Source organism: Hyperolius riggenbachi, chromosome 2 (assembly GCF_040937935.1).
Source record: "Hyperolius riggenbachi isolate aHypRig1 chromosome 2, aHypRig1.pri, whole genome shotgun sequence".
In the NCBI taxonomy this organism is placed as follows: Eukaryota; Metazoa; Chordata; class Amphibia; order Anura; family Hyperoliidae; genus Hyperolius; species Hyperolius riggenbachi.
Window position 1 is genome coordinate 287,969,120 of NC_090647.1, and position 25,339 is coordinate 287,994,458.

Here is a 25,339-nt window from a genome sequence, read left to right on the forward strand (position 1 = left end):
AATCCAAGCTTGGTGGTCTCTTATGTTTTCCACTGTTCTTCAGTATCCTAGGGCCTTAGTGTGTTAGGCCAAGTTGGAATGGTGGAGTTCATCGGCAATGCTTTCAGTGAGCATGCCTGAAGGTATGTTATGGTAAGGTTGTTGCACGCCTTATTACCCGTGTTGACTCCCATCACTCCTAAAGGGGAAACAGAAAGAAGCTACCACTGCCACAGGGAAATGAGTTAGAAGCAAGATCTCTGCCCCTTGTAGTACAGACCCAGATGTATACAACACAGGCTATTCTCTCCACCAAGGTGGTGCAACCATAACTGTAACCTGAATTTTGGGTGGATTGACCTTTAGAGCTATTCTTCACAAAATATTTCTCTGCCTATTGACATTCTAAAGAAAAGAATCTGCTTTGCAATAACGCTTGCTCTGCCATGGAAAGCAAAGCATCATCCATATAAATCAATAAAACACGGTTATCTAGTGACTAATTTAGCATGAAAAATGTCACAAAACTTGCATGAAAAATCTCCTAGACATAGGAGAACATTTATTTTACAAAGGAAAATAGAACTAACCAATATATTAAGTTTATAGCCGTATGTAATGCTTGCACCCATTCAGTTCACATGGCAAGCGCCTAATGGCTCTCCTGATGCCTACCTACTGCCCCTGTTCCCTCTCTCATTATATCATACTACTCCTAAGTTATATCCCTGAACATTATTTAGCAGACAGGCATGCTGCTCTTAGCATGCTTGTTGCTATGAGAACTATCTCATTGGCCATTCTACTACTGCTTTTGACTCAGTTCCTTCACTGTTTTTTTTTTTCTCCCGTTATAACTGACACCGCACTGCTATGTCACTCTTCTGCTGTGTTTGTAATTCAGAGAGACAAACGCTGGAGCATATCCTCAGGAGGAGCAGTGGAGAGAACCTCAGCCAGTGTGAGTAATATTATTTACTGTGTCACAACTGAAAGAAACATATGTCCTGCCTATTTTGTTCCTCAAATGGACCCTGCGGGTCTCTGGCTTTGCAGGTTTCCTGAGAATTGCTTGTTTACCTCTATCACAGCCAATTAAATCAACATGACATGCTAACTGCAAGTGTGACTGACAGACTATGGCAGTCAGGCAATATATATTGGTAGGATAAAGGAAATGTTTAATTACTTTGCTTGTTGAGGCTGAGGATTTCTTTGAATATAAAACATGATTCTTGTCTTTGAAGCTGTAAGTTGCGTCGACAACCAAAGCCAGTCACTGGGGGTAATAGAAACTGCCCTACTGCACCACTAACACTATAGGGTATTTCATGTGATCATGTAGTGGATCACAATATTTGAAACAGATGGAAAGCAGGGGCGTAACAAGAGAGGAGCGACCCCTGGAATCGGGGGGGAGGGGGGCAGAGCTGATTTGGGGCCCCAACTACTAACCTTCCCTTCTCCCAATACATGAGACTATACTTAAGATCAGGTGTTTTTGTGGCCACAATTGTTATGGATGTAAAGCTGGCCATACACTAGGCCGATTCCCCACCGATCGACAGCAGATTCGATCACTGGGATCGAATCTGCTGTCAAATCGTTAACGTTAACGCTAACTTTCGATCTATTTTGTCCCAAAATAGATCGATCCCGTCGATCGCTCCGTGCGGGAAATTACCGTCGATCGCCCGCGGGTAGGGAGCACGTCGCTAGCGACGTTCCAGTGCCCGATGACCGACGCAATACAGCTGCAATACATTACCTGCTCCGCCGGCGCGACTCCCCAGGTCTCCGCTGTCTTCTTCTCCGCTCTGGTCTGGTCTCCGGGTCCGGCATGCTTCACTTCTTCCTGTCCCGGCAGGAAGTTTAAACAGTAGAGGGCACTCTACTGTTTAAACTTCCCCCCGACAGGAAGAAGTGAAGCATGCCGGACCCGGAGACCAGACCAGAGCGGATAAGACAGCGGAGACCTATGGGAGTCGCGCCGGCGGAGCAGGTAATGTATGAGGGGGGGGGGGGAGCGGCGGCAGCACCACCACCACAGATTGTGAACGGTTTCAGGCTGAAATCGATTCCCAATCTGTTTGCAGTAAAGGCAGCCATACGATCCCTCTCTGATCAGATTCGATCAGAGAGGGATCTATCTGTTGGTCGAATCTGATGGCAAATCGACCAGTGTATGGCTACCTTAAAGATCATGATGGCCACACTTGTTTTATGACCCTTGTGAGATTGGCCCCAAGCCATCAAGGGCACCAAGGGGGGAGGCAAGGGAAGGAGTGTGAACATTGGGGGGGGACTTATCAAAGTTCTCTGGGGGGGCACCATGAATTGTAGCCTCTAGTTTTCTGAGCCACCCTACCACCCTGCCTGTGCTGCCCATGTGCTCAAATAAGGCTCGCCAGAGCTCAAATGAAACTTCAAAAATTAAACGTATTTTTTGGTCTGGAAGTGTAGTCATACCTCTTCTGTCCCCATCTACATCATATACCATCCTTTCTACTAATATGAAGTTCAGCATGTAGTCACATGATGCCTGAAGTCTACATTGAAGATAGTTTCTACTCCAGAATCCACTGGGGCCGTAGGGCACAAAGGAGCTTCATTTGGGAAACCATGATGTACCGGCTTAGCTACTTAGAGAGCAGTCTGACCACCTGTTTCTTTTTGATGTACTACAGGATCATTTTAATAGGAACCTCTAGGAAAAAGAAAGCTGCAGCACATTTCTTATGTATGAATCTGAATTTGAAGAATAATGGTTTTGTACTCAAGCCAGTGGTTGTGTTTAATTTCAGTCTCCTGAAGAGAATAAAATATTAATGCAAATAAGAGAATACTTTAATTAAAAAGAAAAGAGCAGTTTCAGAAAACCCATTGCTGTTTGCTTTAGTGTAATATCGTATTTCATGAAGTCTCTTTGTTGTGCATTATTCCTAAATAATGTGAGTTATTGATCTCCAGCCACTCGAATGAGAGAAAAGAGGCAGCAGAGATTAGCAGTTCTTTGGTATTCAAAAACTGTTCACTGACTGGCTATAAACTGTTTCATGCAATAGGGAATGGGTGGTAGCTCTGTTTGTCTACCAACCTAAACTAAGATCAATTGGTATAGTGCTGTGCAAATGCTATATGTACATCAGCTGACACTTAAGACCTTAAAGGACAACTGTAATGAGATGGGTATGGAGGCTGCCATATTTATTTCCTTTTTAGCAATACTAGTTGCCTGGCTATCCTGCTGCCCCTTTGCCTCTAATACTTTTAGCCATAGACCCTGAACAAGAATTCAACATATCAGGTGTTTCTGACATTATTGTCAGACCTGACAGGATTGTCAGATCTGACAGCTGCCTGCTTGTTTCTGGTGTGTAATTGAAACACTACTGCAGTCAAATAGACAAGCAGGACTACCAGGCTACTGGTATTGCTTAAAAGGAAATAAATATGGCAGCCTCCATATTCTTCTCACTACAGCTGTCCTTTAAAGTACACTTTTTTTTAAAGTGAACTAGTGACTAGTGCTTTAATCTATTAGCAACTTCAGTCAAGTCATCTCATTTAAAATACGTTTCTGCTTTTGACTTCAGTCAGCAGAACTCGTTGTGCTGTAAATTCTTAGAATGTGTTGATCTCTCTTTACTGAGCAGAAAATATAGAAACAGGAAGCAGAAGTCCTCTGTTATTGTCTCACACTGCTACCCAGTGGCAAGTGGCCATAAATACACATTAGTGGAGTACTAATTAGAAGTAGGGAAACGTAACAAATAAGAAATAAACAATGTGCTAAAAGAAATTAGCCTGGAGTACTTGCAAGCCTCTAAATAAATTTGCCACTAAAGGGTTAAGATAAAATATTAAGTTTTCAACTTTTAAAAGACTCCAAATTCAGGTCAATCTGAGACCACATGATAAAGATGTGCTAAGCATTGGGAATAATGGCTGTCTGTGCAGTGTAACGTAACGCTCTGCACAGGGTTTCTGCAGATTGTGTGCCAGATCTTGGTAATGCATCCTTGTAGAGATCGTCCCAAAAACAAAGTCTCTGAAAAGCTCCTTTGCTATCTCAAATGGCTTTGTAACTTGATAATTGGAGTCAGGGGCATAGCAATAAGGGGTGCAGAGGTAGCGACCGCATCGGGGCCCTTGGGCCAGAGGGGCCCCAAAGGGCCCTCCCTCAACTACAGTATTGGCAGTCTATTGGTCCTGTGCTCATAATAATCACTTCTATAGATACTTTGAATAGTGGTAATCATTAACAAATTGTTCCCCATCCCATTTTTGCACCTATGACACTGTAGTTTTAATTGGCAGGTTTTGGTGCACCGTATCACTTGTTATGTATAGAGTGCTTTGGGGGCCCGATGTAAAACTTGCATCTGGGCCCACAGCTCCTTAGCTACGCCACTGATTGGAGTATTCACCAATTATGCACTGTGGGCTACCTCAAATGCTCACTGCAGCCTGGAAACCCTCTGTTTCAAGAAGGCAAAACTCTGTTTGGCATAGCATTTTTAGTAAGGAGGCTTTTTGGTCCTTTTAAGCCCCTTACGCACTCGTACGAGTTCTGGTTCACCATGACCTTGCTGGCACTCTGTAACTGATGTGAAACAGTGATATATACAGTGATATAAAGCCAGCTCAACCAAACCAGGTCAGTGAGATCACAGCAAAAAAAAAAACTAGTAAATAATGATAGGCTTTAATAAAGTAGCTCCTTCCTGCTACCTCAGTAAACTTCCGGAGTGTCAGAGGAACTTCCATAGATCAACTAATCCTGGCCCAAATGTCTGCAGTACAGAGGCCCAATCCCTATCATTAGGTTGCACATGTAACCTAATTTGGAGAGAGAGAGTTACCCCTACAGGCAACTTAATTGGGGTTTTAAAGTCTTCATGCACCAGGAATGTATAAATCTTCATTCAGGCTAGCACTGCCCTATTTGCTATCTCACCACATTATATATACAGTGGTGTGAAAAACTATTTGCCCCCTTCCTGATTTCTTATTTTTTTGCATGTTTGTCACACTTAAATGTTTCTGCTCATCAAAAACCGTTAACTATTAGTCAAAGATAACCTAATTGAACACAAAATGCAGTTTTAAATGATGGTTTTTATTATTTAGTGAGAAAAAAAACTCCAAATCTACATGGCCCTGTGTGAAAAAGTGATTGCCCCCCTTGCTAAAAAATAACTTAACTGTGGTTTATCACATCTGAGTTCAATTTCTGTAGTCACCCCCAGGCCTGATTACTGCCACACCTGTTTCAATCAAGAAATCACTTAAATAGGAGCTATCTGACACAGAGAAGTAGACCAAAAGCACCTCAAAAGCTAGACATCATGCCAAGATCCAAAGAAATTCAGGAACAAATGAGAACAAAAGTACTGTAATTGAAATCTATCAGTCCGGTAAAGGTTATAAAGCCATTTCTAAAGCTTTGGGACTCCAGCGAACCACAGTGAGAGCCATTATCCACAAATGGCAAACACATGGAACAGTGATGAACCTTCCCAGGAGTGGCCAGCCGACCAAAATTACCCCAAGAGCGCAGAGAAAACTCATCCGAGAGGCCACAAAAGACCCCAGGACAAGATCTAAAGAACTGCAGGCCTCACTTGCCTCAATTAAGGTCAGTGTTCACGACTCCACCATAAGAAAGAGACTGGGCAAAAACGGCCTGCATGGAAGATATCCAAAACGCAAACCACTTTTAAGCAAAAAGAACATTAAGGCTCGTCTCAATTTTGCTAAAAAAACATCTCAATGATTGCCAAGACTTTTGAGAAAATACCTTGTGGACCGACGAGACAAAAGTTGAACTTTTTGGAAGGTGCGTGTCCCGTTACATCTGGCGTAGAAGTAACACAGCATTTCAGCAGAAGAACATCATACCAACAGTAAAATATGGTGGTGGTAGTGTGATGGGCTGGGGTTGTTTTGCTGCTTCAGGACCTGGAAGGCATGCTGTGATAGATGGAACCATGAATTCTACTGTCTGCCAAAAAATCCTGAAGGAGAATGTCCGGCCATCTGTTCGTCAACTCAAGCTGAAGCGATCTTGGGTGCTGCAGCAGGACAATGACCCAAAACACACCAGCAAATTCACCTCTGAATGGCTGAAGAAAAACAAAATGAAGACTTTGGAGAGGCCTAGTCAAAGTCCTGACCTAAATCCTATTGAGATGTTGTGGCATGACATTAAAAAGGCGGTTCATGCTAGAAAACCCTCAAATAAAGCTGAATTACAACAACTCTGCAAAGATGAGTGGGCCAAAATTCCTCCAGAGCGCTGTAAAAGATTCGTTGCAAGTTATCGCAAATGCTTGATTGCAGTTATTGCTGCTAAGGGTGGCCCAACCAGTTATTAGGTTCAGGGGCCAATTTCTTTTTCACACAGGGCCATGTAGGTTTTGAGGTTTTTTTCTCACTAAATAATAAAAAACATCATTTAAAACTGCATTTTGTGTTCAATTATGTTATCTTTAACTAATAGTTAACGATTTTTGATGAGCAGAAACATTTAAGTGTAACAAACATGCAAAAGAATAAAAAATCAGGAAGGGGGCAAATAGTTTTTCACACCACTGTACAGTTGAAACTAAGGTGATAAGATTCTGAAACCATATTTCTGAACAGACTAAAAAATCTAAATCTCAGCTCATGAGATTGTAACTTAAACATTACTATCAGGTGAACTGACATTTACAAGGAATGTGTTGTGTTCTGTTTACAAATGGTTTTATTTGTCATGTTAACTCTAAAAACATTTTTAAATGTTGTTTAAGAAAATATGTTGTCTATAACAAGTAAATATTTTAAGATTGTTCTGAGCACCACCTGGTGGTGGCACTGCCTTCTTTTGTAGGAAGAAAAGGTTCTTGCTTTTGGGCTCAAACCCACTAGAAGCTTTTTCTAAGCGCTAGTGATTTGAAAAAGCCCTTGCTAATGCAATGCTATGGGGGATTTTTACGAAATCACATCGCTTAAATGGGATCACACAAATAGCAATACATTATTAGCAAGAGCTATTCAAATCACAAAGCGCTCAGAAAAGCACTTCTAGTGGGTTTCAGGCATTACTGCTGTGTTAAACAACTATCCCACATTACCAAACAGAATTTATAAATCAAATCACCAAGTAGATGTTCCATGTATTTATTAATTCAAATTAAAAAAAAAAAAAAAAACAGAAGTCATTTCTTAAATACATTCACACTCAGGAGCAGATTTTGAAGTGCAGTAATTGTCTCTGACTTAATGATTCCTTCTGGAAATACTCAAAGAAATAATAATGATAATGTGAATATTTTCAATAGAAACACTTTTTTCAACTGAGATAGTGATGGAGATGGGTATATTTTCTGGTGTGTTTGTTTGTGTGAATGTTTGCTTTGTTTATTTGTGCTAATGGCATAAAAAACAACAACATGAAATTAATGGATGTGGATTATTCCTTTTTATTCTGCGCCAGATTTAAGGGAAGACTGTCTTTAATTCATTGTTCAATTACAGAACAAGGTGTTGTTAATTTTATTCTTTAATGGAAAGAACGAAAAACATGACATTTAAATACAGTTTTTGGCATTGCATTTTAAATTTCACTGAATAAATCTGTAAACATGGTAAGGGACACACTAGGCTGGTCGTTTATGGGTTGTGCTGTGTGTTCACACTCACGCAGTCAGACATTTCATCCATTTCATCCATGATTCGTTACTTACATTGTTTAGATAGGGTTGTATCAAATGGCAACAGGCAACAGTATTTATTGCTACATATCCACCGCAGCGATGCAGGAAGAAGGCTCCAGCTACATCATCCAAAGACGAGCACTGCTTATTCTGTCTTTCTGCGGGCAGAGTCATGCGACTTTACCCGAGATTACCCGTTGGGCGTGAAAGGGAAGTCAGGCGATCGCGGTACTTTGTTTGGAGTCGTCAGGGATCTTAAAGATCCGATCCACCGTGACAGTCTTTATCATTGCGCGACGCTAAACAATGTCTGTGGAATCGATCGCTCAGCGCTCAAAACATTATCGGAAAAATCGCCGGGGAAATTGAGTGGTGGGTACGGGCCTTGAGACATATCACATTCTTTGTAATTTTTTTAAAGAGACTCTGTAAAAAATGTCAGCCTTATTTCTTCTATCCTATAAGTTCCTATACATGTTCTAATGTGGCCTGTCTTACTGCAGCCTTTCCTAGTTGCACAGTGGCTGTATTATCTCTGTTATATAATTTAATCTTCTTTCCTCTGACGGCTTTGTCGGGCTCAGGCACTTAGGCTGGAATGTGCTGCATTGCTTGGGATAGGATAGAAGCTATACACATTTTACCAACAGGGTGTGTGCTCATACACACCCTCTCCACGCCCCCTGCAGGCTCTGTGTGAGTCACAGACTGAGCTACTCTCAGCTTATCACATGCTGTTAGTAGCCATGTCATTTGTTTTCTCACTATAGGAACAAATTTCCGGCACTATCACCAGGCAAATCTTCATTGGTTTTATTGGTATTATTAAAATCTTCCATCCATAATACACACAGATGTATATCACATACCCATTAGATCTTCTTACCGTGGGGCAATGTGGGAGCAGCGGTCCGCCTGACGACCGTTTCGCTTAGTGCAAGCTTCCTCTGAGGCTCCGTGCGCGCAAAAGATCCCACTTCTGGTTCTTTTAAACCACCGGGCGTTCGCTCCGTGTAATGCGCCTGTCACGCCGCTTCCGCGTCACTTCCTGCGTCCCCACGTCATCACGCATGCGTACATTCATCTGCGTGTCACGTGTATATTACGTGAACACGCATGCGTGCATTTGTTTGCGTTCCACGCGTACGTTTAGCAGGAAGTAACGTGTTTACCTTTCTGGACATCTGTGCGTCTATGCTTTAAGACTCTCAAATGTACCACTAGATGGTGCTAAATAATTAGATGGACTCTTCAAGTGTATCTTATATGGAATGGACTTTCTTAAAGCTATTTAAAATATATAAACTTTATTAATTAAATCCTTAAAAATAAAAAGAAAAAGAGGAAAAGAAAATATTCAGGAAAATATTTAAGGATATTATTCCGCATTATTAAAAAATGGGCCTAGTTACTCTTAGGGACTATCCGGGCATGTTCATGTTGTTCTACAAAAAAAATATATGTATATATATATGTATATGGCGCTAAACATTACACTTTCTATTAATTCATTGTTGTTTCTTAGTTAACTGTTTGCGACTATTTGGCACCATATTAACACTCCTCACATTGCCCCATCCATGAGAATACTAGATCCAATTTAAAAACAATAATGGTAATCAAAGGTCTTGGGTTCCATGCAATTGCATCTTCTCATTAAGGATCCAGAAAGCAAGCCATGTCTATATGATCGTTTAAACCTAAGGGTCCCAAGGCATCACTACTGATAATCCACCTACTTTCTTTTCTCAATAGTAAACGTTCACGATCCCCTCCTCTTGTGGGGATTGGGACCTGTTCTAGGCCTGCAAATTTTAAACAAGTGGTATCTCCGTCGTGTGCATTCCTGAAGTGTTCAATCAACCTGCTACATCCTACTCCAGTTTTTACTGACTTGATGTGTTCTTGTACTCGCTTCCTCATCTGTCTTGTCGTCATGCCTATGTAAAAACGGTGGCATGGACACCATACAATATATACTACATGAGTTGTTCTACAGGTTATAAAGTCCCTTGTTTTATTCTCTATTGGTCCTACCTTCAAGTATTTTCCTGGATTCATATGTGTACATAAAGAGCAATGGCCACACTTATAGTTCCCCTTAGATCTTCCTTGCTCCAGCCATGTGGGTTCCCTTGGTGTTTTAAATTCGCTGGCTGTCAGTTTGTTACTTAAAGTTGGCGCTCTTCTAAATGTGACCAATGGTGGTTGCCTATATACTTCTCTTAGGGTTGGATCCCTCTGAATCACTTTCCAATTCTTTAGTACACTCTGCTTTATCTCTCTATGCATTGGAGTGTAGTCAAAAACAAGGTTCAACCTCTCATTTGATTCCAAGTTTGTATCTCTCTTTTTATTTTTTCCTCTTATCAGAGCTCCTCTTTCCATATTTTGTGCTCTTTCCAATGCCACCTCAAGTGCCTCAGGCTCGTATCCTCTCCCTTCCAATTTCTTTTTCAGATCTATTGCTTGTTCCATGAAGTCTTCATACTTAGTATTATTCCGTTTTAACCTGAGGAACTGTCCGTAGGGTAATGATTTAAATGTATGATCTGGATGGTAGCTATTTCTATGTAACAACATATTTCCACCAATTGGTTTCTTGTATCCTTTAGAGATTATTTCTCCTCCTCTAATTGACAATTCTAGATCCAGGTAGGCTACTTTTTCTTTACTCCATACATTTACGTTTGATGGTGAATGGTATTGGCAGCTGTCGGGCACAGCCATGGGGACGTCGGTGTCGTGCACATATGCCAATCTGTTTTTGGCTTGGTGGGAGGAGAAATATGTGTACGGCAGCGGCGTTCCCCATGGTGAATGCCTCAGGAGATGGTCCAGATTTGTAGATGATGTCCTGGTGTACTGGTCCGGCACCAGTACGGCCTTAGAAGAATTCATGCAATATTTAAACGATGGAAAAGAGAATATGCAGTTCACTTTTGTATGGAGTAAAGAAAAAGTAGCCTACCTGGATCTAGAATTGTCAATTAGAGGAGGAGAAATAATCTCTAAAGGATACAAGAAACCAATTGGTGGAAATATGTTGTTACATAGAAATAGCTACCATCCAGATCATACATTTAAATCATTACCCTACGGACAGTTCCTCAGGTTAAAACGGAATAATACTAAGTATGAAGACTTCATGGAACAAGCAATAGATCTGAAAAAGAAATTGGAAGGGAGAGGATACGAGCCTGAGGCACTTGAGGTGGCATTGGAAAGAGCACAAAATATGGAAAGAGGAGCTCTGATAAGAGGAAAAAATAAAAAGAGAGATACAAACTTGGAATCAAATGAGAGGTTGAACCTTGTTTTTGACTACACTCCAATGCATAGAGAGATAAAGCAGAGTGTACTAAAGAATTGGAAAGTGATTCAGAGGGATCCAACCCTAAGAGAAGTATATAGGCAACCACCATTGGTCACATTTAGAAGAGCGCCAACTTTAAGTAACAAACTGACAGCCAGCGAATTTAAAACACCAAGGGAACCCACATGGCTGGAGCAAGGAAGATCTAAGGGGAACTATAAGTGTGGCCATTGCTCTTTATGTACACATATGAATCCAGGAAAATACTTGAAGGTAGGACCAATAGAGAATAAAACAAGGGACTTTATAACCTGTAGAACAACTCATGTAGTATATATTGTATGGTGTCCATGCCACCGTTTTTACATAGGCATGACGACAAGACAGATGAGGAAGCGAGTACAAGAACACATCAAGTCAGTAAAAACTGGAGTAGGATGTAGCAGGTTGATTGAACACTTCAGGAATGCACACGACGGAGATACCACTTGTTTAAAATTTGCAGGCCTAGAACAGGTCCCAATCCCCACAAGAGGAGGGGATCGTGAACGTTTACTATTGAGAAAAGAAAGTAGGTGGATTATCAGTAGTGATGCCTTGGGACCCTTAGGTTTAAACGATCATATAGACATGGCTTGCTTTCTGGATCCTTAATGAGAAGATGCAATTGCATGGAACCCAAGACCTTTGATTACCATTATTGTTTTTAAATTGGATCTAGTATTCTCATGGATGGGGCAATGTGAGGAGTGTTAATATGGTGCCAAATAGTCGCAAACAGTTAACTAAGAAACAACAATGAATTAATAGAAAGTGTAATGTTTAGCGCCATATACATATATATATACATATATTTTTTTTGTAGAACAACATGAACATGCCCGGATAGTCCCTAAGAGTAACTAGGCCCATTTTTTAATAATGCGGAATAATATCCTTAAATATTTTCCTGAATATTTTCTTTTCCTCTTTTTCTTTTTATTTTTAAGGATTTAATTAATAAAGTTTATATATTTTAAATAGCTTTAAGAAAGTCCATTCCATATAAGATACACTTGAAGAGTCCATCTAATTATTTAGCACCATCTAGTGGTACATTTGAGCGTCTTAAAGCATAGACGCACAGATGTCCAGAAAGGTAAACACGTTACTTCCTGCTAAACGTACGCGTGGAACGCAAACAAATGCACGCATGCGTGTTCACGTAATATACACGTGACACGCAGATGAATGTACGCATGCGTGATGACGTGGGGACGCAGGAAGTGACGCGGAAGCGGCGTGACAGGCGCATTACACGGAGCGAACGCCCGGTGGTTTAAAAGAACCAGAAGTGGGATCTTTTGCGCGCACGGAGCCTCAGAGGAAGCTTGCACTAAGCGAAACGGTCGTCAGGCGGACCGCTGCTCCCACATTGCCCCACGGTAAGAAGATCTAATGGGTATGTGATATACATCTGTGTGTATTATGGATGGAAGATTTTAATAATACCAATAAAACCAATGAAGATTTGCCTGGTGATAGTGCCGGAAATTTGTTCCTATAGTGAGAAGATTGCATGTTTGTTTTTTTCATTTCCTGAGCACATCAAAGGCAGCATACCCTGAGCATCAGACCCTCAAAGGGCCTCATCCCAAGTAGTCCAGATAAAGCAGTGCCGGTCACTTTCTTCTACCAATATAACATGTCATTTGTTTGTAAACACTGCCTAAAACTGGCAATTACAAGCCAGGATTGCAGCAGGGAGTGGCAGAAACAGCACGGGGGGTGGGGGGGGGGGGGGGCAGGAGAACATAATGAATAGAATGGTATGCTTTTTTTTGTAAGAATTTTAGAGTACAGATTCTCTTTAAATACCATATGTCCACCATTTCAAATGTCTTTGTGCTATAAAATCATTTTTACTTTCTCTGTTTTTTTTAATACATTTGTCAGTGGCTTCTGCTTCAGATACAGCCATCAGCGTTGTCTGAATTAGCCACATTCATTGATGTCTTTGGAGGACGATGCATTCATTGACTTCTCCAAATTTAGACTGACCTATCAATTTACTAAGGTCAGACACATCTATCTGAAAACTAGTTTCTTTCATCGATTTCCATGCAGTTCCATTTATCAGCAGATTCATCCATTGACTGATTCATTAATTCATCTATTGATGTTCGCTCAGTTGGCAGTCACAGAAATGTATTAATTCAAAGATGTGCAGATAGTCTACATTTCCACTGGTAGGCTGGGAATGTCACCCATAGAGGCCATGTATAAAGCTTCAAATAGGCTGATTAATCCAATGATGTCCACAGGTGCATTTCATTCTGTGTTGGCAAGTTACATTATTAAGATGCATGATGTTGTTGCCATGTGATGTGAAATTATATGAATTAATTTAGAACAATACATTTTCTTCCAGTGTTCTAAATAGACAGAAGAGATAACACAATGTCATGAATGCTCATGCTGTGAAATTATGTTTCCATTTATATGGATCTCTTTATTCTGCCAAATTTTCCTTCACGGTTCTCATGTCTGATTTTCACTTCTCAGGAGAAGACAAGTCCAGCTGGCCCCCATCAGAAGGTTTGGGACAGTTATAGAGCTCGTTCCTCTCAGTCTCAGATTCACGATCGCCTTGGTTTGCGTTGTGTAGATTGGGATCAGCCTCCTCGTATATCCATGGATGTGTCAGACGGTGATTATCAGACTGAAGTATAAGACAATCTCTCCCTTTGCCCTTGAACTGATTAACCTCTTGTATTCAAGATGACAGCCCACACTGATCTGAGAGCCAGTCAGTGATAGGGTGTGCTGAGTTTAAGCCCACAGAGGATTACACTTTGCTAATGGACGGCCCACTGGAGACACATTGGAACCTATGTTACATGGCGCAAATAGAATGGTCACAATGGAGCAGCAAGAAGAATGAAGGTTGATCCATGGATGCAGTGGCTTTCTGGAAGTGCAATTCTCTGATTTTGGGATGAAATATCCAGGATCACTATTTCTTTTTGATGTATAGAGGAGCAAAGCAGCAACAAGCTGCCATTTCTCTTACGCACATATATTGTCCTGTCACACAACTTCCTCTGTTCTACTTCCTGGATATTGCTTGTCAAGTGACCACTCTCTTCCAGTTTTATCGCCTCAACCCTTTCTTCTGCGCCCTGCCACGTTCAGGTGGAGACGATGAGTTTCCTCTTTTCATCATGAACTTCTAAAGAAGGTCAGCTCAGACAAGCTAAACTGACGTCTCCAATTCATTAGAGACAGTCCTGGGCTATAGGGCACGGGGGAAGGGAATCCGGTGGCACTGGGTTTTAAAAATGCCTAGAATTTGTTTAAAAATGAGATTAAAAAAATAAAAAAAAAACTTTTGAAATGTGACTTGAGGTAAGTTGCTGGATTTTTTTTCTTGTTTGTTGGTATGGTGTCATCTACCAATATTGCCACTTCATTACATGTTTGTATATAGTCGACACCCAGATAGATTAGAAGACAACCCAATAGAAGGGGTACTATTCTGTCATGTTAACTTTTAGGTGGGTGAACTAATGACCATGTAGATCCTAATACCTTCACCAATTGTCCATATCTTGCCCAAAATCTTTGTTTTCGTTGTTTGGGATATGTCATTCGATTATCAGTTGATAGAATCCTCATTGCTACTGATCCCAGAATCTAACTATAGCAGTATAGTACCAATAGCAGTTCTTCTAGTCTTCTAGTTCTTTTATTCTCTATAAGGGTGCTAATGAACAGTTACAACGAAAATAACTGATACAATGTCGAGCAGGTAAGTGAACTCAAGGACAAGTTAGCTGAAGCAGAGTAGTGATGGTTGTAGGATCACGTTGCTGTAATGCTGACTGCTTATCTCTGCATGGCTTGGACATAGCTGTGACCGTTTCCTCTGGCTTTACTTTCCTATTATCTTTTCTTATTGATCTGCTGGAGAAGGTTGACTGCACTGTATATAAGTATTCTAAACACATTTCCAAGAAAAATATGTCATCCATTTGATTAGTATCCTAGGTACCTTAACTGGGAAGAGTGTTTACCTCCCATCTGGTGGTTGTTTGAAGAGCACCGTGGACTGTAGCTCAACGACAAAAATACAATTCCCACTGGAAATTATTTTCGTTGTTATCAGATATCTACAGCTGTCGGTGCGGTAGGCGAAATCTGTCCTTAAAAAATCCAGAATATTCAGGGTAACAGTGTTCCCTAATCTACATGCTAACTCAAAGAGGGCTTTTGAACAAGCAAGGAAATGCCTGTAAATATTGTAAAAAGAACAATCACATCTAATATGTTTATCTATTATAGAATTATATGATCTCATGCGTGATTTTAAAGTTTAGCAACCTTTCATGGTGCTTTCTGATTAAGAACACCAAGCTTACATCAGAGATGTGTGCTTGGAGCATATGCGCGGGAGGATGGTGCCCATAGGAGGGTGGGCCCATAGAGTATGCAAGCTCTGCTACATAAATATCTCTCGCAATTGCACATCTGTCTTTGAATAAACGAAGACCTTTGTGATGGAATGCACAATGAAGTATCCAAGGGAATTCTGTCTATCTTAGCATATGGTGATAATGTAATTAATAGTATTGCAGGGATATAATTTCATAGCACAATAGAACTGCCTGTTCTAGGCATTCTGTTCTTCTTCAGTATGTGTGCTCAGAAATGTATTCATTATTTGCATCTTTAATATTCATGTTTTGGTAATGAGTTTTAAATGCTTGTAAGGTAATTTAATTCTCTCAGCCTTTTGTTTTGTGTGCATTACAGCTAGCCTGCAATCAATCATTTAGCTAGGTTTGTCATGACGTTCTTGTGTTTGTCTCAGTAATAACACCATTTGGATCTCTTTCCTAGAACTATTTGTTTCATCCCTATATTAAAGTGGGCTTTAACCTTTTGAGAAGAAGTTAGTTTACAGTAAAGCAGCATTGGGATAGCAGACTTACTATGTGCTCCCAGCTGCTGAACCTAATAATTTACATCTCGGCCTTGCCAGCCTCCCCGTCCCCCATACGTACAGCAAACCTCTGTTTACTGTACATGTGCACTGGGACTGGAAGGACTTCTGAGTTGGTGGGTACTTCATCCCACTCGCTGCAGAGGGATAGTGCTTGTTCACAAGGGGGAGGAGCAAGGTCGGCAACACATGACATGAGGGGATGGGCAGTTCCAAGCAGCAGAAAATAATCATTCACTATGTGAAGGTAAGTGGGCAAAGCTAAAATAATATAAAATATAAAATAAATATAACATAAACACTAAACTAGAACTTACAAATTAAAATAAAGCTTCAACATATCATCTCTCTAAGGCTTGGTTCACACATAAATCTACACATTTCCGGTCCAGTATTGTCATGTCCTGCCAGTTTTGCATCAGTTTTCTATCAGTTTTACCTGACTGGACCAGAAATGTACACCTTTTATGTGTAAACACAAGCATATCTACACATACAAAACTGACAGGCCCCAACTGAAAATGTACACCTTTTATGTGTGGACACAGCCATAGAAACACATACAAAATTGACAGGACAGGAACAGACTGGATATGGACATATTTATGTGTGAACACAGCCATAGAAACACATGCAAGACCGATACAAAACTGACAGGACAGGAACAGACTGGAATTGCACAGATTTAAGGCTCGGTCCACACTAGGCACGGTTGCAGAACACAATCCATGCTCCGGGTTCCGGTTTTCTAAAACCAGAAAGCAAACGGATCCGTGCTGCCCTTTTGCAGCATACGTTTCAGATCTGTTGTGTTTGTCTGTGGGTGGGGAGGGGGCCGCCATGCTGGAGGGGGTAGTAGGTAGGAAGGGAAGTAGCGGGCACAGCAGCGGGAAGGGGGGTCGGACCCCGACTCCCTCACCTGAGACCCCCTTTCCCCATTTCCCCTCCAGCTAGTTTCTTTTAAAATCAATTAGGCAGTGAGCGGGGAACTCGCTAACTTCCTTGTGTTCCACCGCTCGCTGCGTCACTTCCTGCAATGCTGCCCAATTAAGTACTGAGGCGCATTGCAGGAAGTGATGTGGTGGGCAGGGGAACGCAAGGAAGTGAGTTCCCCACTCGCCGCTCGCTGCTCAATTGATTTTAAAAGACACTAGCAGGAGGGGGAGCAGGAAAGGGGGGTCCGAAGTGAGGGAGGGGGAGCCGATCCCCTCCCCACCACCGTGCCCACTGCCCCGGGTGCACCCCTTCCTGCTTGCTACGCCCTCCAGCATGGCAGACCCCTCCCCACCCACAGACAGGGCTGGGACACTGGAAACTGAACCGTTTCTGTGTCCAAAGCTGTCTGTGTAGAGGGAGATCAGTTTTTGTACTGGGTTTCACTACCCCTGCGTGTATCCGAGGTTCAGGAAAACCCTGCAAATCCGGACCCTCCGTTCAGTTTTCAAAAGCGGATCCCCGGATCACCCACAGATCCCTTTTTGAAGTGAGTTTAGGCGGATTTTTAACATTTGTATTCATGACTCCGGTTTTGCTCCGGGCCTAAAAACGGAGCCACTGATACCTTTTTAAAACAAATGTGAACCGAGCCTATGTATGAACACAGCCATTGAAACACATGCAAGACTGATACAGAACTGACAGGACTGGGACAGACTGGAAATGTTAGGATTTATGTGTGAACACAGCCAAAGAAAAACATACAAGACTAATGCCAACTGTCAAAAACTTCTCTAAAAAGGTAAAAAGTGGGCTTGAGCCCACTGACGCAAGTTGTATCCACTTCTGTCCGCTTTTCAGCATCTATAACATTGATGTGTAACTGAAAAGCGGACACAACTGCGTCAGTGGGCTCAGGCCCTAACCCCTGCCAACAGCTTAGATAACTGACACTTAGTATGCAAATGTTAATAGTGCCTTGCTGAAGATGTGTATAAACGTACTGTAGGTAGGGACGATTAAGCAACAACATTGTATGTTTATGATTAATGGTGCTATCTATAAACACTCACTTACAATGTAATAAGCTAAAACAGGGGTCCCCAAAATGTTTTAATCAAGTGTCGGGTCAACATACTTTGGACTGCTGGGGGGCCGGAGTGTACATAAAATTATGTAGAAAAACATTACATTGAACCTAGGTAGTGTAAACCGCGCCTGAAACACAATCCCCACATGCAAAGCAATCAGTGTTCAAAATACACACTATATTTTCAAAAGTCCTCCTCCCCCCAACAAAATAACCCCCTTTCCCCAGTAATTGCAAGGACTTCAAATTATCCACCCCTACACACGTGAGCACACACTGCTTTTATATTACCACAAACCCCACCACTACCACAATGTTTTTGCGCACCAGACAGTGAAGCATACCGAGGTGACAACCTGCCATACAATTGGACAGCAGTGCCACCTAATGCGGAATTGGATTGGAAGCCAGTAAATGACTTCTTGCTGGCCTCCATGTGGAAATGTGATGCCAGTACAGCTGCACATCTAATACATTTTGTGGGAGGAGGGCTGGTAAAAAAGCCTCAGGGAGCCGCATCGGCCCGCGAGCCTTAGTTTGGGGACCACTGGGCTAAAAAGTTGATCTTTGTATATATATATATATATATATATATATAGAGAGAGAGAGAGAGAGAGAGAGAGAGAGAGAGAGAGAGAGAGAGAGAGATACTGCTTACTTGGCAGATGGCAACAGCAACAATCTCCCACAATGCAACAAGGTTCACAGACAGGAAACTGTCATAGACGTGGCAATGACATCACAAGGGGGGGGTCACTTCAATATCAGCCACACAGACATCACCGATAAGTTTAATTTTGCATTAAAATTCCTCTTTAAGGAGTGGAAAGCGTGCATAGTCAGTCGTTCTGTGACTATGCACATGCTCAAGGGTAGCTTGGTTTCCTCAGTGTATATGTCCTTGTATTCCTTGATACATTGGACTGCATATGCAAGGTTGCATTGTTAGTGTTTGGATATTGGATCCTTAGGACATGCATATTCTTATCTCAGTGTGTTGGTTTCAGAGAAAACAATGAATTAATGGAATTATAGATCCTCTGCCGCTGCTATGCATGGGATCACTATGTCTGTTCTTTGTCTGTTAATCCATAGTCTGGTAATCCACATTTAAAGCTTCTCTGAGGTCTTTGTGTTCTGCACTCTTCACTTCGGTGCTGGTATGTTACCATTTTAGCTTAGTGGTGTTCTTATAACCAGCTTATGTTCCAATCGGGTGTATTCAGTAAATATTGGTAAAACTAACTGTGTGCAGATAGCGCACGTAAATGTGATCAGTCCTTATGCAAAATACACAACATATATTATTTAGTTTACTTAACTCGTGCTATACACACAATGAATATGTGCAAATAGTGTACAATGACTACAAGCAAAGTGCAGGTTATTTTGTGTAACTCTTTCTGCACATGTACATTTTACCAGTGGCGGACATACGGCCGTTCCGCCGCACGAGGGCCCCTGAAGTTCCGCTGCTTCAGGGGCCCATTAAGTATTGCAGGTTTTTTTTTTTTGTTTGCTTTTAATTTTTTTAACCTGGGGGGCCCCGACTCCTGTCCTCCCCCCTCACCTCGGGCCCCTCCCCCCTCACCTCGGCCCCCCCCCTCATGCGGCGGGAGAGCGGAAAATACAGGAAGTCTCCGGCCGGGGCTGCAGCAGACGCTAGAGGCAGCTGCCGCTTGGTCTCCGATATGTCTCCAACTTGGAGACATATCGGAGACCAAGCGGCAGCTGCCTCTAGCGTCTGCTGCAGCCCCGGCCGGAGACTTCCTGTATTTTCTGCTCTCCCGCCGGCCGCCGCGCATACCGGGAGGGGGGCCCCGAGGTGAGTGAGGGAGGATAGGAGTCGGGCCCCCCACCCGGATAGCTACCCACCCGGCTACCTTACCCACCCACCCGGCTACCTTACCCACCCGGTTACCTACCCGGCTACCTAACCACCCTGCTGGCTACCTACCCACCCACCCGGCTACCTACCCACCCGGATACCTACACACTCACCCGGCTACCTACCTACCCACCCGGCTACCTAACCACCCACCCGGCTACCTACCTACCCACCCGGCTACCTAACCACCCACCCGGCTACCTACCCACCCGGCTACCTAGCTACCCACCCGGCTACCTAACCACCCTGCCGGCTACCTACCTACCCGGCTACCTACCCACCCACCCGGCTACCCACCCACCCGGCTACCTAACCACCCGGCTACCTACCCGGCTACCTAACCACCCACCCGGCTACCTACCCGGCTACCTAACCACCCACCCGGCTATCTACCCGGCTACCTAACCACCCACCCGGCTACCTACCTGGCTACCTAACCACCCACCCGCCTACCTACACACCCACCCGGCTTCCTACCCACCCACCAGGCTACCTACCTACCTACCCACCCGGCTACCTACCAACCCACCAGGCTACCTACCTAAAGACCCACCAGGCTACCTACCCACCCACCCAGCTACCTAACCACCCACCTACCCACCCACTAGGCTACCTACCCACCCGCCTACCCAGCCACCCACCAGGCTACCCACCCACCCGGCTACCCAGCCACCCACCAGGCTACTTCCCCACCCGGCTAAGGACTACCTACCTACCCACCCGGCTGCCTACCTACCTACCCACCAGGCTACCTATCCACCCAACCACCCATGGGAGCTGCGCGCCGTATGGAGGCTGGGACAGGAGGTCTGCTGCTGCAGGTGAGTAAATGTTTTTTTTTTATTATTTATTTTAGCAGGTGTATGTTCTGGGCAGGTCTGCCACATGATTGCGTGTATGTTCTGGGCAGGTCTGCCACATGATTGCATGTATGTTGTGGGCAAATTTGCTACATGATTGCATGTGTTTTCTGGGCAAATCTGCCGACATGATTGCACATATTTTCTGGGCAAATCTGCTGACATGATTGCACGTATTTTCTGGGCATATCTGCCGACATGATTGCACGTATTTTTTGGGCATATCTGCTGACATGATTGCACGTATTTTCTGGGCATATCTGCCTACATGATTGCACGTATTTTCTGGGCATATCTGCCGACATCATTGCACGTATTTTCTGGGCATATCTGCCGACATCATTGCACGTATTTTCTGGGCATATCTGCCGACATCATTGCACGTATTTTCTGGGCATATCTGCCAACATCATTGCACGTATTTTCTGGGCATATCTGCCGACATCATTGCACGTATTTTCTAAGCATATCTGCCGACATCGTTGCACGTATTTTCTGGGCATATCTGCCGACATCATTGCACGTATTTTCTGGGCATATCTGCCGACATGATTGAATGTATTTTCTGGGCAAATCTGCCGACATGATTGAATGTATGTTCTGGGCAAATCTGCTCACATTATGTGTATTTTCTTGAGAAAACCTGCACAATTATGTGAATTTTCTGGGGAAAGGGTCAAAACTTGGGCCCACTGTCTTTGCGTTGCACTTTTCAAGGGAACCTGAGGTGAGAATAATATTGAGGCTGCCATATTTCTCTCCTTTTAAGCAATACCAGTTGCCTGGTTGCCGTTCTGGTCCTCTGCCTCTTATTCTTTCAACCATAGACCCTGAACAAGCATGCAGCAGGTCAGGGGTTTCTGACAATATTGTCAGAACTGAGACGATTAAGCTGCATGCTTGTTGCTGGTGTAATTCAGTTTATTACTGCAGCCAAATAGATCAGCAGGGCTGCCAGGCAACTAGTATTGTTTAAAAGGAAATAAATATGGCAGCCTCCATATCACTCTCACCCCGGGATCACTTTAAATTACAGTTAGCTCCGCCCTTATCCGGTCATTGCCACGCCCATTTTTTGCCCTATCCGCACCCAATTTTTGTCGCGGCGCCGCAGGTTATCGCCACGCCCATTTAGGTCAGGGGGGCCCACAATTGATATTTTGCACAGGGGCCCACTGCTGCCTGTGTCCGCCACTGCATTTTACTGATATTTAGTCAATACACCCCAATGCATGCTGGGAGTTAAAAAGGAGGTACTGGTCTGTGTGTTTAGATTTCCAATAAATATATGTCTAAATGAAGGCCAATTTGTTGCTTTGTGTCTCCTGGTGTGAACTTGATATTTCCATCTGCATTTATGTGAATCTTGACCAAGCCACTATATACATTGAGTTTGTATGTTCTCCTGGTTTCTGTGTGGGTTTTCTCTGAGTAGTCCAGCCCAGCCCCAGGCCCAGCCTCATACTCTTCCAAAAATGTACTGGTAGGTTAACTGGTTCCCCTGTCTTTAATAATGATGGGCCAAATATAAAACTTTGGGTTCATGAATTTCGAATGCGAATCCCTGCAAAAATTCAAAAATCTGGCGAATCTGTGACTCTCCATAGACTTCAAAGGGTAGGAGAATTTTAAAACCTACAAAGACTGTTTCTGGCCACAAAAGTGATGGAAAAGTTGTTTTAAGGGGCCTATCACTTGGGCTGTGGCATGCCGGAGGGGGATCCATGGCAAAAGTCCCACCAAAAATTACGGAGTTGGTGCAGAGTCGTGTTTTAATTGCAAAAGGGCAGAAATCACATTACACTCATAAATTGGTGGAATAAAGTGCTTTAAAACATCCGATGTGTGTATATGTCGATCGGGTAGTGTAATGGTTACGCCTGTTTCACACTGACAGATGAAACACCACATTTAACGTACCGCAGTCTGCAAATAACTGCAAAGACCTTTAGTGATTACGTCAGGTGAGCATATCTTTGTTTTTACTAGTTGACACCTCCAGGACATAAATGTTAGTCCTCTCTGCGGCAATCTTTGTGTAGTGGTGTGTAGTGGCCACCGTGCTTGTGCGCACAATCATGGGAGTGCAGGTGATTTTCCAACCTCTATGGTCAGGCTGAGGTAGTTCAATGACAGTTAAGTGACCAAAAAAACACTGATTCTGCACTGAGGCCTTATACAGGGCGCAGTGCACATACAATAAAGGGGGATAGTAGATGCCAGTAGTGGTGGTGAAGGATTATTGGGTTATGGTAGGTGCTCTACTAGGAGCAGCAGACCTGTCTCCCACAGCCCTGAGGATGTACCCAGGGGCCAGTGGAAACTAGATGCCAGTAGTGGTGTGAAGGATTATTGGGTTATGGTCGGTGCACTGCTAGGACCAGCAGACCTGTCTCCTACAGCACTGAGGATTTACACAGGGGCCAGTCAGTGGATACTAGATGCCAGTAGTGGTGTGAAGGTGGGTTATGGTTAGTGCACTACTGGGACCAGCAGACCTGTCTCCAACAGCTAACTTGTGCACTAGCCACAGAAGAGCAATACAATAGCAAGAAAAACAATGCATCAGCTCTAAGAAGGGCTTAGCTGTTCAGGACATTGTGGTAGCAGCAAGAATCTGCACTGAGGACACAGAACAGAGATCTAGCTAACACTTTCCCTATGTAAAGCAGCTCTCTCCCTGCTCTCACTAACACTGCTACCACAGAATAACTGCCGTACTGGCATTTTTATTGGGGAGTGGGGGGTCCAGGAGGGGGTGTTAGTTGATTGGCTTCCATGTGTCTGCTGACTGTGATGTAAGGGGTCAACGTTTAGCTCAATGATGAATAGGGGGCATATCGAATCTACCATGTATTCGCCTGAGGAGGCGAATGCGAATACGTGCTCTTTGCTGCGAATTATTAGCCTGGCGAATACTTCAGCCCATCTCTAGTCTTTAAAGAGACACTGAAGCGAAAGAAAAATTATGATATAATGAATTGGTTGTGTAATACGGATAATTACTAGAATTTTAATAGCAAAGAAAATATTCTAATATTTTTATTTTCAGTTATATAGTGTTTTTTATAACATTGCATCATTCTCTAATATTTGCAGTTTAGACACTACTCAGCATTCTAAATGGGTTCAAAACAGTTCACTAGCCTGCTTTGTACAATCTTCCCTGCAGAGGAAAAAAAGATACATAGGGCTTGAGTCACTAACCTGCGCTAAGTGATAGCGCTGGAGTGAACAGCCACTTAGTGCCTGAAATGTAGCTTTGCGCGCATTAATTGCAGCGTAAAGCTACATCGCCCACAAGACCACCCACATTGTGCACATCGCGGCTGGATAGTAATAGTGCGCGGTGCGACGTTATCGTCGCACCCGCTGCCCTGTAAACGTCGCACTTGGTGTGACAAAAACGGAGCATTGGATGACCAACGAAGCGGCGCATTGATGCACCGTTTCGGGGGCACCAGATGTGCCATTTTCGTTGTTTACAGGGCAGCGGTTGTGATGATAATGTCGCACTGCACACTATTACTGTGTCCAGCCGCACTGCGCGCGATGTGGGCGGTCTTATGGGCACAAACCACCTAACGCTGTGGTTTGAGCCCACAAACTGTTAAGGCCTCCTAACCGGCTTAGCGCCGGTTAGTGCATCGAGGGCATTGTCTTTTAAAGCTTATTATCTCAAGTGCCTATAAGAGTTCTCTGCGACTTTGAAAGTCATGGAGTACAATGGCTAATTTGCATAGATAAGTGGAATTTCTTAACTCTTCCTTTACTGGAAACAATATTAGACTTGTGTCTCTGCTGCTAATGTTTTTTTTCTTAGCTGTACTACACATACAAATCATTATATCATCATTTTTTTTTCGCTTCAGTGTCTCTTTAAGCCTTGGTATGGACATGACTATTGTAGGGACCAGTGGTGCTCAGCAGAGCTCGAATATTCGAGTAGCTCGAATATTCGAGCTCTTTTTCAGCTATTCGAGCTCGGTATTCGAGCTCCGAATAGCTGGAGCTATTCGAATGGGCTATTCGAGTGAACTCGAATAGCCCATTCACTATTCGCGCTATTCGAGCTAACAGCGCTATTCGAGCTCGAATACCGAGCTCGAATAGCGTCATAGCCCAGATTGATGTCCTTAGAGCCAATCAGAGGGCTCCCAGGCCCTCTGATGGCAGCCAATCACTGAGGGGGACCCTGGCCAGCCCCTACCCTATAAATAGCGGCCGCCATGTTCCGTTTCTCCGTCCTTGCCCGACTTTGCACAGAGAGAGATCTGCTCCTTTGTGCGTTGGCTTAGCAAGAGCTTTATTGTGGTCATTTACCTAGCGTTTTTGCTCACATACACCTCCTATATACACCTATATTGTTGTTAGTTAGATAGACATTGTATTTTAGTTAGTAGCTTTTGTGTTACATAGAGAGAGACTCAGACAGCTGCTGCAGGCTTACAGCTTTAGGCCTCAGGGCCTTGCCTGTGTGGGCAGCTGTTCTCTCCTGTCCTCTGTTTATTTCTCATCTATACCAGTATTTCTGCTGTCCTTTAGTACTGATTGATTGTATTTTGTATTGTAGTTATATACTG

At 43.2% G+C, this 25,339-nt stretch overlaps 1 protein-coding gene across 15 annotated transcripts in view; it reads left to right on the forward strand.

Annotated features, from left to right (window-relative positions):
* The window catches only part of ADGRB2 (adhesion G protein-coupled receptor B2), a 751,710-nt gene extending 737,331 nt beyond the window's left edge, over nucleotides 1–14,379 (forward strand). For 14 of the 15 annotated variants that reach the window (XM_068268896.1, XM_068268901.1, XM_068268898.1 and 11 more), the window contains 2 exons: nucleotides 884–940; nucleotides 13,543–14,379. In XM_068268896.1, the coding sequence (XP_068124997.1) occupies nucleotides 884–940; nucleotides 13,543–13,710 (225 nt within the window). In that variant the 3' untranslated portion in view covers nucleotides 13,711–14,379. Of the gene's footprint in view, nucleotides 1–883; nucleotides 941–2,666; nucleotides 2,726–13,542 lie in introns of those variants that run through there. The other variant, XM_068268904.1, reaches the window with a different exon arrangement.
* The last annotated feature ends 10,960 nt before the right edge of the window (nucleotides 14,380–25,339 follow it).